The 14,331-nt window shown below is 41.2% G+C and overlaps 1 protein-coding gene across 5 annotated transcripts in view; it reads left to right on the top strand.

The window, feature by feature from the left end:
- Positions 1-2,974: 2,974 nt before the first annotated feature.
- The window catches only part of EIF2B3 (eukaryotic translation initiation factor 2B subunit gamma), a 96,307-nt gene continuing 84,950 nt past the window's right edge, over positions 2,975-14,331 (top strand). The window contains exons 1-3 of one of the 5 annotated variants that reach the window (XM_006098180.3): positions 2,975-3,060; positions 7,215-7,371; positions 13,741-13,886. In XM_006098180.3, coding sequence (XP_006098242.1) covers positions 7,224-7,371; positions 13,741-13,886 — 294 coding nt within the window. In that variant the 5' untranslated portion in view covers positions 2,975-3,060; positions 7,215-7,223. The other 4 variants (XM_014463837.2, XM_023761931.1, XM_023761929.1 and 1 more) reach the window with 4 other exon arrangements.

Raw genomic sequence — 14,331 nt, forward strand, 5'->3', positions numbered from 1 at the left:
TCATCAGAGAGATGCAAATTAAAACGACGATAAGGTATCACCTCATACCTGCCAGAACAACAAGTGATGGCAAAGTTGTGGAGAAAAAAGAACCCTAGAACACTGCTGGTGGGAATGCAGACTGGTGCAGCCACTATGAAAACAGTGTGGCGTTTTCTCAAAAAAAAAAAAAAAGGAACTGCCATTTGACCCAGTGATCCCACTTATAGAAATATAACCCAAGAATCTCAAAACACTAACCAGAAAGAATATATGCACCCCTATGTTATTTATAATAGCTAAGATCTGGAAACAGTCCAAATGCCCATCAGTAGATGAGTGGATAAAAAAGCTGTGGTACATTTACACAGTGGAATACTACACAGCTGTGAAAAAGAAGGATATCTTATCCTTTGAGACAGCATGGAGGGACCTGGAGAGTATTACGCTAAGTGAAATGAGCCAATCAGAGAAAGATAAGTATCACAGGATTTCACTCATATGTGGAATCTAATTAATAAAATAAACTGATGAACAAAATAGATCCAAAGACATGGAAGCATGGAACAGACTGACAAATCTCAGAAGGAAGGGGAAGGGGGAGGAGGTAGAGAGATTAACCAAAGAACTTATATGCATAACCCATGGTCAGACACTAGTGCAGTGAAGCCCTAGTGGAGTCGTAGAGGGGGTTAATGGGGGGGGGGGGGACATCTGTAATATTTTCAACAATAAAGATAAATTTTAAAAAATATTGTCAACATTGGGAGGATCCGCATAACTCAGTGAACCAATATTTTACAAATGATCAGTGCATCAAGTTGCAAAATTACGCATGGGTAAAATGTCCACTCAAAGTGCAAGTATTATAACAGAGTACAAAATGTTCATTGATATAATGATTCTACATTGCAACTAATCTTTACAAGCTATCACTTACTGGGTTTTGGTGTAGTATCAAAGATTAATACCTACAACTATTTGACAAAGCTATTAAAATATCTCTCTTCCAGCCCTAATCGGTTTGGCTCAGTGGATAGAGCATTGGCCTGCGGACCAAAGGGTCCCAGGTTCGATTCTGGTCAAGGGCATGTACCTTGGTTGCGGGCACATCCCCAGTAGGGGGTTCTGCAGGAGGCAGCTGATCGATGTTTCCTTCTCATCAATGTTTCTAACTTTCTATCCCTCTCCCATCCTCTCTGTAAGAAATCAATAAAATATATTTTAAAAAAGTATCTCTCTTCCAATTACCTGTGTGAGGTCAGTTTTTCATCATATAATTCACCCAAAACAATGTATCACAATTGATGGGAAAATCCAACTGTTTTCTACTTAGCCAAACATTGAAGAGATCTGTAATGGCAAAACCATGACATTCTTCTCAATAAAATGTTTTATTTTGAAAACATAGTTATATGTTTTCATAAAAATGTTATTTATGTTCCCATGTAGTAGTTTTATTATTTTTATTTTTTAAATGAATAATGTTTTTCTAATTTCTCAGTTTAAATTGTTAATATGGTAAATGTCAATAAATATAATTCATATAAACAAAAGTTCTTTGGAGGTCTCAATAATTTTTAAGAGTGTAAAGGGTCCAGAGACCAAAAAGTTTAAAAACCACTGCCCTGAGAGAATAAAATGAGTTTAAATGCAGCGATCCCTCAACTACTTTCCCTCAACTAGTTACCTGAAAACTTTTGCTAGTTCAAACAAGAGCATTTTAAATGAATGCTGGATATGGAGTTGAATGCTGTCCTTGTTTTATAACTAGATCTTACTTTAAAATTATGCTATAATTCTGAAGGCTTCTGTTTGCTTGAGCTTATACTAAAAAGAGAGAGAATCTTGCTGCAGAAGGAAAAAGTAGTTAAATTTCAGGCCTTTTGTAGTCAAATCAATCACTCCATGGCTCGCTTTTACCAATACACTCAGAGTTATAGTTGAGTTAAAATAAATAAGCATGCAATAACTGATCACCAGCAGCATAAAGTGAAGGAGAGGCAGTGCTGGAATAAGGCTGGTTTTATGGATATGACCTCAGATCTTTCTTTTTAGTAGGATTGCAGCTGAGCTTCTGTTCTCTGGGGACAATTACAAGTCCTGTCTTTCTCACTGACTGCTGTATCCCCACCAGCTAGCATCTAAGACTGCTTTGCACATGTTAGGCACTCAATAAATACAGTTAAATGAAGTCAAACTCCTTTTTTTTTTAATTACAGAAATTAGACTGCCTCCTAACTGCTTCCAGAGTGATCCTTCCCAAACCTGTCATATTATGTCCCTTCTATTTAATTCAAGGTCCTCACAATGGCCTATAGGCCCACAGGATCTGAATTCTCCGCCTTTTCCCCTATTGCCTCTCCGACCTCCTGGGCCATCATTCATCTCCCCCAGCTTACCTCCCTTCAGTCCTGTTGGCTCCTTTGGGTGTTCTTCGAACATGCAGTCTCTCCAGGGCCTTTGTGCTTGCTGGCCAGTCTTGGGAGGCTCTTACCCAAGATCTCCACTTGACTCGCTCTCTTCAAGCGGTCCAGTGTCACTGACTCAGTGAGGTCTCCATTGACGGATTTCCCCCTACTCCCCACTCTTTTGATGGCTGAATGTGGATGTTCTCCGTGCAATAATAGCCTGGTTCAGAATGTCGACGTGAGTCGCCACGTTGGACCTCATGGATGTAGAGAGCCCTGTCCTGCACAGGCATTTGGTGATTTCTCCACAGGCTAATCCAAAACTGCGGTTCCCAAATGAGCTCTCTTTTCACGGAGTGGTAGTCGGAACCAGGTTCTAGAAGGAGAACTCCCTGCAGGAAGACCGTGATCTTTTCCCATCTGGGTTCCAGAAGCCCAGCACTGGGAGGGACCCTCAATGGTGTTGGTGATTTGTGAATGAAGAGCAAGGGCGGCCCCGCCTACTTTCCCCCGGAGGTGCGCGCGCCTCTGGTCCTCAATCTACCGCTCGGCGCTCGGCCCGTTCCGTCCCGTCCCATCGATCAGCTCGGCCATCGCGCGCCTGCGCCTTCGGCTGTCAATCGGAGGCGGCGTGCGGAGTGCGGGGAGCGGCGGCGCGCCGGGAGCTGAGGTAAGTCTGCGGCTCTGGCGCTGCCCGGCCGCCTTCGAGCTGCCGGGCGGGGGCGTGGAGCCCTGTGCCGGCCACCCAGCCCCGCTGCATCCGAGGGAGGCGGCCCCTCGAGCCTCGCCTGGGAGGGCCTCAGGGGGTCCACGGGCGTGCAGAGCCCTAGAGTCGCCAGCTCGAGTCCCTGCGCGACCCGGCCGTCCGGGAAGCCAAGTGTCCAAACTAGAAGAGAACTTGGGGAGAACCCGAGCCAACCACCTCGTGCAACAGGTGGAGAAACTGAGTGTCAGGAAGCGGAGGATCTGCCGAAGTCACAGCGCGTGAACCCCACACCCAGGACCCGACGCCCTTAGCGCAGTGCCCGAACTCCTTCCACGTGAGCCCTTCGTTCACGATTCTCCTGTTTGTAGTTGTTTAGGTGCGAGGCAGTGACATATAAGACGGAATACAGTAAGCTCCGTGTGAGGGATCGATTATGACCCGTGTTTTCTCTTACCCGGTTACAAAGGGACGAGGCTGTGGGGCTGTGATGGAAGCGTGTCTGCGCTGCCCTGACCGCCCTCTCCCACTCGAGAGGCCGCGGAGAGACTCGTTGCCTTGATTCCCATCCCACCGGGTCCCGGCAGTGACTCTGAGGCATCGACAGCCGCCTGGCGTCGCGGATAGTTATGTCCGTGTTGTCGCCCAGAGCCTCGCCGAGAGCGAGGAGCCCCCGGTCCCGGCCGGCGCGCGGGTTCTGCGGTCTGTCCCTCGGCACCGGGTCGCCTCCTGCGCAGGGTGGTGAGGGCCACAGACGCTCATCCCAGGCGCCGAGTGCCTGGCGCCTGGCGGGGGTGGGGGGTAGGGGTGGGATGGGGGTGCGTGAGGTCCCGGGAACAATACAGCGATGACACAGCCCCCGCCTTCAAGGACCCGCGGGGAACAGACATTGAAGTCCATGGGCGTTAACGCCTGTGAAGGCAGAGGCGTCTGGACGTGGTGGAGAGCAGCACCTGGGGGAAGGAGTCGCTCTACCAGGAGGGTGCGCAGGGTGGGGAATGACTGCTTAGGCCAGATGGTTCTTACCACTGAGTCTTCAAGTGTAGTCGGTGACTACTGGGCCCCGGAGAAGGGCACCGAGGAAACAGGAATGGTAACGCAGAGACCGGAGCGATACGGCAGCGTGAGTCATGGGCAGCCGCTAATAATATCTAGCTTTTATAGCGCTGGCTCTGGGGCTGGCGTTATTTTGTGTGCCTTCCGTAGCGTAACTCATTTATCCTCCACAACTCGGTGACGCAGAAACGATCATTATCCTCACTTAGAACATGAAGAGAACCGAGGCGTAGGAAAGTGATGTCGCTGGCCCTGTGCACACAGCTCATTCCTGGTAGAGCTGGAATTCACACCCAGCCCCTCTGGCTCCAGGGAACTTACCGCCAGGCTCCTTTCTGGGAACTGAGGACACGAAGAGTTGTAAATGTCAGGCCCCTGGTCACACCACCTGTAAATGGCAGAACCAGAACTCAGACTCGGGCCTTTTGGCTCCGGAAGGACCAGTGCTCTATTTTTTAAAAATATTTTTTTATTGATTTTAGAGAGAAAGGGAGAGAGAGAGAGAGAGAGAGAGAGAGAGAGAGACAGACATCAGTGATGAGAACCATTGATTGGCTGCCTCCCACACACTCCCCACTGGGGATCAAGCTTGCAACCCGGGCATGTGCCCCTGACCAGAATCGAACCCGGGACCCTTTAGTCTGCAGGCCAATGCTCCATCCACTGAACCAAACCAGCCAGGCCAGTGCTCTATTCTTAATAACGTCAGATGTGAGGGGCGTTATAGAGTGCCAAATTGAAGTTAAATTCTAATCTGAGTCCATGCTTGCTGCCATCGAAATTACCATATCTTTAAGTGTGAACATTGTTCAAGAGCCTTCATTTTGAGTGTAAGTACTGCAGTTTAGATACTAATGCGAGGGGCCCAGGACTGATCATAATGATGGTAAAAGTGCAACATTATTTGCCAATTTTATGTTAAATAAATATCTTTTTCTGAACATTGCATTTCACACTTGTATTAAAAAGATTGCATTATTTGTTGTAAGTCAAAACGTCAAAGAATACTTTTATTTTTATTTTTTTAATCTTCATCCGAGGATATGTTTAGAGAGAGGAAAGGAGAGAGAGAGAGAGAGAAACATCTATGTGAGAAACATTGATCGGTACCTCCCAGACGTGCTCCGACCTGAGAACGAACCCACAACCTAGGTATGTGCCCTGCCTGGAATCGAACTCACAACCTTTTGTTGTACAGGATGACGCTCCAACCAACTGAGCTACCTGACTGGGGCAAAGAGTGCTTTTATTTTTAATCAATTCGGATTTATGACCTTTTACTCTGCCTCTTTTCTGTGGTAGCTGCTGTAAAGAGATTCTTTTGAAGGTCAAATAGGATCCTTAAATTTGGATTCCTAAAAAGGAATTCATTTGGATTGTTTCTGCAATTGAGCTTTTCAAATCTAGATCCAGATACAAGCCTACATTTGTGTTTAATATTAGTTGGGGGTAATGAGAAGATGGGAACAATTGGCTGAATTATTGGAGGAATCTCAAGTCATTTCATACTTTTCAGAGACCTACTATGCTTGTAGTGTGCAGTTGATTTTAGCCAGAAATTATAGAAAGTTTCAAGGAATAGGAACTGAATCAGAAGCCCACTTGGTAAACTATTACTTCTTCAAGAGTCAGTGCAAGTATTACTTTCTATAAAACCTTCCGTGTCTTTTCTAAGAAGACTCAGGTATTACCTTCACTATTTGCCTACTTCATCTTGGATATACACTGAGTGGCCAGATTATTATGACCGGCCAGATTATTATGACCACCCCATCAGTACAATGAAGTGAATTAGTTATGCAAATAATAATAATAATAAAACCTTGAGAGTATTTGCTTAGGAAGTTTTCAATATTCAGTATTTTTTGAAGTGTCAATGAAGTACTGATGGGGTGGTCATAATAATCTGGCCACTCAGTATATCTCTGCAATAGCACTAATGATAGCATGTTATAATTTACTGAATTTGTCTTCTCTACTTAATTATGAGCAATTCAAGGGCAGGGGCCAGATTTTTTAAATTTATATTCCTTCTCCAGCCTATCTGCCAAGCTGGAGTATATACAGGGTGGGGCAAAAGTAGGTTTGCAGTTGTAAGAACTATAAGTGAAACACACAGTTTATTCTTGTATTATTGTTTATTTAACTAGAGGCCTGGTGCATGAAATTCATGCAGGGGGGGGGCGGTGACGGTGTGCCCTCAGCCCAGCCTGCGCCCTCTCACAGTCCAGGACCCCTCGCTCCTTACCGCCCGCCTGCTCGCTGCTCCTTACCACTCAGCTCACTGCTCCTTAGTGCTGCCACAGAGGTGGGAGAGGCTCCCACCACTGCCACTGCACTCGCTAGCCATGAGCCCAGCTTCTGGCTGAGCAGCGCTCCCCCTATGGGAGCACACTGACCACCAGGTGGCAGCTCCTGCAATGAGCGCCTGCCCCCTGGTGGTCAGTACTCATCATAGCGACCGGTCGTTCTGGTCGTTGCACCATAACAGTTGCTTAGGCTTTTATTATATAGATTATTATATTACTAGAGGCCCAGTGCACGAATTTGTGCACCTGTGGGCCCCTCAGCCTGGCTTGTGGGACTGGGCCGAAACCAGCTCTCTGACATCCCCCAAGGAGTTCCGGATTGCAAGAGGGTGCAGGCCAGGCCAAGGGACCCCATCAGCAAGCTAACCTACCGGTCGGAGCGTCTACCCCTAGTTGTCAATGCATGTCATATGGAGCGGTTGAGCGGCCTTAGCATATCATTATCATATTATGCTTTGATTGGTTGAATGGTGACCGGTCGACCAGACACTTAGCATATTAGGCTTTTATGATATAGGGTTTGCCATACGAAGAATTGTAAACCTACTTTTGCCTCACCCTGTATTAGTAAGAGAATATGATAAAGATTATGTTTACTACAGCTAAGGAACCTTTCTTATCTGGTTATTGGAGTTGGGAGTGATGCAGTTGACATAGTGGGTATCAATAGCCTAGATAGAAATAGCATTATTAGTGTGTATGCTTCAATTTTTGTTACTTTTTTCCCTGTTAATTGTTTTTTCTCTGTGATTGCAGTTGGTAAAAATGGAATTTCAAGCAGTAGTAATGGCAGTTGGAGGGGGATCTCGGATGACAGACCTGACTTCCAGCATTCCTAAACCTCTTCTTCCAGTTGGGAACAAACCTTTAATTTGGTACCCATTGAACCTGCTTGAGCGTGTTGGATTTGAAGGTGAGCTATGGTAATGACATGCACTTATAAAACTTTTAGGGTGTTTGATCCCAATGAATTGTCGTTTTTATGAGGGTGAGAGAGGAGAGGATGAGTGAGAGAAGACTAGGACTCTGTTGACTGGAGACTGGCCTCTTTAAATTAGGGACATAGGAATACTCTATTGCTGTGTGAAAAAAGGTTGAGAAATAGTGGGGATTCATACACCTCATATTCAATACTTACTGTGAATCTATATGTGCCAAGTTATATATTAGCACTGGGGTACAGAATTAAAAAGATAACTCAGCCTCTAGTGGTTCTCAACCTTCCTAATGCCGCGACCCTTTAATACAGTTCCTCATGTTGTGGTGACCCCCAACCATAAAATTATTTTTGTTGCTACTTCATAACTGTAATTTTGCTACTGTTATGAATCATAATATAAATATCTGATATGCAGGATGTATTTTCATTGTTACAAATTGAACATAATTAAAGCATAGTGATTAATCACAAAAACAATATGCAATTATATATGTGTTTTCCGATGGTCTTAGGCGACCCCTGTGAAAGGGTCGTTCGACCCCCAAAGGGGTCTCGACCCACAGGTTGAGAACCGCTGGGATAGAGTGTCAGCCTGTGGACCAAAGGGAACCGGGTTCAATTCTGGTCAAGGTCATGTACCTCGATTTCTGGGTCCTCCCTGGTCCAGGCCCTGATTGGGGTGTGTGCAGGAGGCAACTAATCGATGTATTTCTCTCACGTCAATATTTCTCTCTGTCTTTGTCTCTCTTTCTTCCACTCTCTAAAAATCAATGGAAAAATATCCTCGGGTGAGGATTAAAAAAAACAAGGAAAGATAACTCAGGTCCTGATCTCCATTAGACCTTAAAGTCTAGCAGAGAGATACACATATAAGTAGATTATCACTGTGTAGTATGGTAAATGTTACAATAGAGGTACATTATAAGTGCTGGGGTCTACAGAAGAAGTTGCTGTTTATACTTGAGGGATTCAGGGAACACTTCACAGAGTAGCTGATCCTTGAGTTAATTCTTGAAACATAGATTATCAGATTGACAAGCGAGGAGAGAGTATTCCATGCAGAAATGATGAGATATAGACTCATGATCAGCACAGCATGTTCTGGCAACTGCTATTCATTCTATGTGGCTGTAATATAAAGTATAAGGAGGAGGAGTAGATGTAATGAGAGAGGTAATCAGGGGTCATGCTATAAAGTGCGTTTGTCTTCCATGCTGAGGAATTTAGATTTTTTTTCCCTGAAAGCAGTGGGAAAACAGTGAAAGGTTTAAACAAAAGTATAATGTGGTTAGATTGGTACTTTAGTTATTCTATGTCAAGCATGTCCTTTGCATCTTTAGATAAACTTTAGAATTAGCTTATCAATATCTACAAAAAGGGTTGGTGGGATTTTGATTATGATTGAATTGAATCTATAGACCAGTGATGGCGAACCTATGACATGCGTGTCAGAGGTGACACTCGAACTCATTTTTTTGGTTGATTTTTCTTTGTTAAATGGCATTTAAATATATAAAATAAATATCAAAAATATAAGTCTTTGTTTTACTATGGTTGCAAATATCAAAAAATTTCTATATGTGACATGGCACCAGAGTTAAGTTAGGGTTTTTCAAAATGCTGACACGCCAAGCTCAAAAGGTTCGCCATCACTGCTATAGACCAATAGGAAGAAAATTCACATCATAATAATACTGAGTCTTCTGATCCATGAGCATGGTATATCTCTCTATTTATTTATATCTTCTGTAATTTCTCTCAGTAATTTTATAGTTTTCCATGTGTAGGACTTAAACATATTTTATTAAATTTATCTCTAAGTAGTTTATATTTTTGATGCTATTGTAAATGGTAATTGTTATACAATATCCTAATATCCAGTTTGTTTGTTGCTAATACATAAAAATACAGGTTGTTTATTTAAAATATTTTTTTTTATTGATTTCAGAGAGGAAGGGAGAGGGAGAGAGAGATAGAAACATCAATGATGAGAAAGAATCACCAATCGGCGGCCTCCCGCACACCCACCACTGGGGATTAAGCCCTCAACCCAGGCATGTGCCCTTGATTAGAATCGAACCTGGGACCCTTCAGTCTCCAGGCCGACGCTCTATCAACTGAGCCAAACTAGCTAAGGCAAAAAACCAGAGTTTTTTATACTAACCTTTTATCCTGCAACTTTGCTTAATACATTTATTAATTCTGATAGCTTTTTTGTAGATACTTCAGGATTTTCTATAATTTGACCTAATTGACATTTGTAGAACATTTCACCCAATAAAGCAGAATATACATTCTTTTCAAGTACTTTTACCAAGATAGACTATATTTTTGGAAACAAAACAGGTCTCAATAAATGTATAAGGATTAGAATCATACAAACTATATTCTCTGACCATGGTAGAGTTAAATTAGACATCAATAACAGAAAGATATCAAGAGAATCCCAAGAATTTGGAGTTTAAATCACAATCTTCTACATAATCTGTGTGTTTAAGAGAAATCACAAGGGAAATTAGAAAATATTTTGAATTTACTGAAAATGAAATACACTGTATTAAAATTTTATGTAGCTAAAGTTCTGTTTATAGGAAAATTTATAGCATTAAGCACTATAGTAGAAAAGAAGAAATGTCTCAAATTATCATCAAAGTTCTTTCAGAAACTAGAAGAAGTAGAGCAAATGAAACCTAAATAAGTAGAAAGCAGATTTTTAAAAAGATAAAAGTAGCCCTGGTTGTTGTGGCTCAGTTGGTAGGGCAACTTCCTGTGCGCTGAAAGGTTGCTGGTTTGATTCCCAGGTTGCTGGCTCCATGCCCCAGTTGTGGGCTTGATCCCCACTAGGGGTCGTGCAGGAGACAGCTGATCGATGTTTCACTCTCACATCGATGTTTCTCTCTTCCTCTCTCTCTAAAAATCAGTTTAAAATATTTAGCCCGGCCGGCTTGGCTCAGTGGTTGTGTCAACCTATGAATCAGGAGATCTCGGTTTGATTCCCGTTTGGGCCACGTGCCGGCTCGAGCCCCAGTGTGGGGCATGCAGGACATGGATCAATGATTCTTTCTCATCATTGATGTTTCTGTCTCTCTCTCCCTCTCTCTTCCTCTCTGAAATCAATAAAAATATATCTTTTGAAAAAAGAATATTAGATGATCAAGTTTTAAAAAGATAAGAGCAGAAATAAATAAAATAAAAAACAAAAGCATTAGAGAAAAATCAATAAAATTGTTAAGTCTTTAGTTAGATTGATCTGGAAAAAAAGAGAAAAGAAATTACTAATACAGACAGTCCTTGTGTTATGTTGGACTCGATGTACGTTGTTTTGTGGTTACATTGCCATCTCCCATTTATTAAAAAAAAAATGTTCCGTCATTTCGACGTATGTACATATGTGCTTTATGTTTTTTATTATTTATTTACCACAAGTAAAGGTCAGGAATTGTTATCTTTCTTTAAAATTTTTTTTACTGTTTCACTTCATTACTTCTGTATATGTGCTTCATGTGAATGACGTAGGTGCTTATGTAGGTGGGTTCCGACTTACAGCAAAAATCGCGTTTAGGAACGGATCTCTGACGTAACCCAAGGACCTACTGTAACAGTAATGAGAGAGGAGACATATCTACAGATCCTAAGGACATTAAAAATATAAGGGAATATTATGAACAATTTTATAGTAATAAATTTGATAACTTAGATTTACAGTTTTTAAAAATTGCTTTGGAAGCTATATGAGGAATGAATTTGAAGGAGTCAAGACTATAAACAGGGGGATGAGTTAGATTGATACAAAAGTCCACACCAGCAATGGAGAGGGCCTGAACTAAAGAAGTAGCACTAAGGATGGAGAAGAGGGAACATTTGAGAAAGTTGATGATTAAGAGGAGGGGAAGTAGGAAAAAAAGAGAAGCATTCCCTCTACTTTTTGCTTGTGTGACTAGGATCAGTGGTCGGCAAACTGCGGCTCGCGAGCCACATGCGGCTCTTTGGCCCCTTGAGTGTGGCTCTTCCTAAGCCTTAGGAGTACCCTAATTAAGTTAATAACAATGTACCTACCTATATAGTTTAAGTTTAAAAAATTTGGCTCTCAAAAGAAATTTCAATCATTGTACTGTTGATATTTGGCTCTGTTGACTAATGAGTTTGCCGACCACTGGACTAGGTGATAGCATTAACTAGGAAAGGGAATAAGAGACAAGGAACAGGTTTGAATGAAGATAATGAGTTTAGCTTTGACCACAAAGAGTTTGAAGTGCCCTATATGTAGTTAGATATAGCAAATCCAAGGACTGGATGGAGGTGGTGCTAGATCCTAGGGCCCAGTCTTGTGATCCATTGATCATTCCACTATGAGAACTGCCTTCCTGAAACAAACCCATAACATTTCTATGAAGTAGTCTATGTGACATTGATGTTAAGAGATATGTTTTAGAAGAGATTTTGTTTTTAGAGCTCAGTTGCACAGGTGAAGGACACACCTTAACATACTTTAAAATCTCATAATTTCTGTTAATTACTTTTTTAGAATACATCATCTGTAACTTTTTTTTTCTTTTTACTTTTGCTCTAGGTATAGTTAGTTATGCTTAGGGGTGGTCTTTTGTGGTATATTTAACACCCCCTACATAAAAAATTCCTTCCCCCCCCCCGAACCGGTTTGGCTCAGTGGATAGAGCGTCAGCCTGCAGACTGAAGGGTCCCGGGTTCGATTCCGGTCAAGGGCATGTACCTTGGTTGCGGGCACATCCCCAGTGGGGGGCGTGCAGGAGGCAGCTGATCGATGTTTCTCTCTCATCGATGTTTCTAACTCTCTATCCCTCTCCCTTCTTCTCTGTAAAAAATCAATAAAATATATTTAAAAAAAAAAATTCCTTCTCACTAAGGAATGGGAGAGTGCTTACTAAACATAGTATTCTGGAGTTTAATAACCAAGTCATGATTTTAGAGAAGTTAACATAGACCTTACTTTTGTCTCTCTCCGTACAGAAAAGTCTTGGTCCAATTATTAGACTGACTTTTGCAGTTGTTACTTCTTTCACTCTATCCACTCTACCTAAAATGTCCTCTCCTTCTCTCTGAAATCCTGAACAGCATCAATCACCGTGTCTTCTATGCTTCCATCACACTTTGGTTTTCTATCTTAGTACCTCTCAATGCCTGTTTCATGCTGTAGTTAATGGCCTGGGGGACTGATCTCTCTGAGAACAAGTACTATATCTAATTCATTTTTGTAATGTCAGCATTTTACATAAATATGTACTAAAGAAATTTTTGTAATATTGCATAATTGTACACCTGAAACCTGTATAATTTTATTAATCAGTGTCACCCCAATCATTTCAATAAAAATATTTTTAATTAAAAGAAATTTTTGTTGTACTTAAAATTCATCGTGTCCTCAAAGGCCATCCCTTCCATGATACCTTCCTTAACCGTTTCCATGTATAATTTCTTCATGTTAGGTTTCTTAAAAATAAGAACCATGTTGAGTTCATTTCTGAATTCTCAGTGCCTATTTGTTCTTTACATATTAAATGTATTTGTATTTATTGGATGAATGAGTAAATTAGTGACTCAAAGCAGAGTAGGGAGAGGAAGAAAGAAGAAAAAAAAGGAAGAAGGAAGGTTAAATGATTTCAAAAAGAAAGAAAGAAGAGAAGGGAAGAAAATAGAAAAGAATGCTTACAGTGAAAGGGAGAGATAATTGTGACCTGGAATACTATAATGGAACAAGTGGAAATTTTTCCACTATAGAGATGCTAAAATTCAATCTTTAGACGTCAGCAACACATGTTATGTTACAGTGAATTTACATTACCCTACCAAAGATCCATGACAAAACCCCAAGTTTTCTAGCATTGGTTGATAGCTACATGGATAAAGTAAAGACATCTGTTATGTGAAAATTGCCTCTAACGAGGATTCATTGTGGCTACCTCATAGGAAATGGTGATAGCTCTTTCTCTGTAGTAAATGAAGATTTAAAATGGGATCCCATTTGTATATGCTTTGATGAGTGCTCTTCTGGGTTCTTTACATCAAGAAGCATCATGTAATATATTAAAGTGAGGGCTCTAATTAGACAGACCTGAGTTTTATCTTGAATCCATTGCTTACTAATCATGTGACCCTGAACAAAGTCAAACAACATAAAGTCCCAGTTTCCTCATTTGTAAAATGAGATTGTTATTAAGAATTGAGAGAATGCAGTAAAATACATTGAAAAGGCTCAACAATATTAACTGTTAGAAACAGACCAAATCTAATTAAAATAGACGAATCATTATCTAAATGAATGAGAGTTTTTGTATTTTTCCTTCTTTTTTTTCTTTTGTGCTGTAGAAGTCATTGTCATTACAACCAGGGATGTCCAAAAGGCTTTATCTGCAGAATTCAAGATGAAAATGAAGCTAGATATCGTGTGTATTCCTGATGAGGCTGACAAGGGAACTGCAGATTCTCTGCGCCACATATATCCAAAACTTAAGGTGAAAAACTATTTCTTGATTTTTATTGTTTATAAAAGGTAAATGTTATCTTATGTTTTTCCAGTACTTTATAGTTTACAATGCTTTTTAAAATATATATTATTGCATCACATACTTTGTTGTGCATGTACTCTTCAACTCTTTTTAGTTTAATTACTAAGTAAAGATTTAGACATTTAGTCACTGGTTTCCAATATTTTAAGGTAATAGTACATCTTTATGAAAAATATATATATAATTCAAATTTACTTTAAAACATTCTATTTATATGAAATTAATGAATAAGCAAAATTATTAGATAGATTAACTAGAAAGAAATACAAAGGAACTTTAAAAAATTGCAGATCCCGCCCTGGCTGGTTTGGCTCAGTGGATAGAGTGTCGGCCTTCGCACTGAAGGGTCCCAGGTTCAAATCTGGTCGAGGGCACATGCCCGGGTTGTGGG

The sequence above is a fragment of the Myotis lucifugus genome, unplaced genomic scaffold (genome assembly GCF_000147115.1).
Source record: "Myotis lucifugus unplaced genomic scaffold, Myoluc2.0 scaffold_222, whole genome shotgun sequence".
Lineage (NCBI taxonomy): Eukaryota > Metazoa > Chordata > Mammalia > Chiroptera > Vespertilionidae > Myotis > Myotis lucifugus.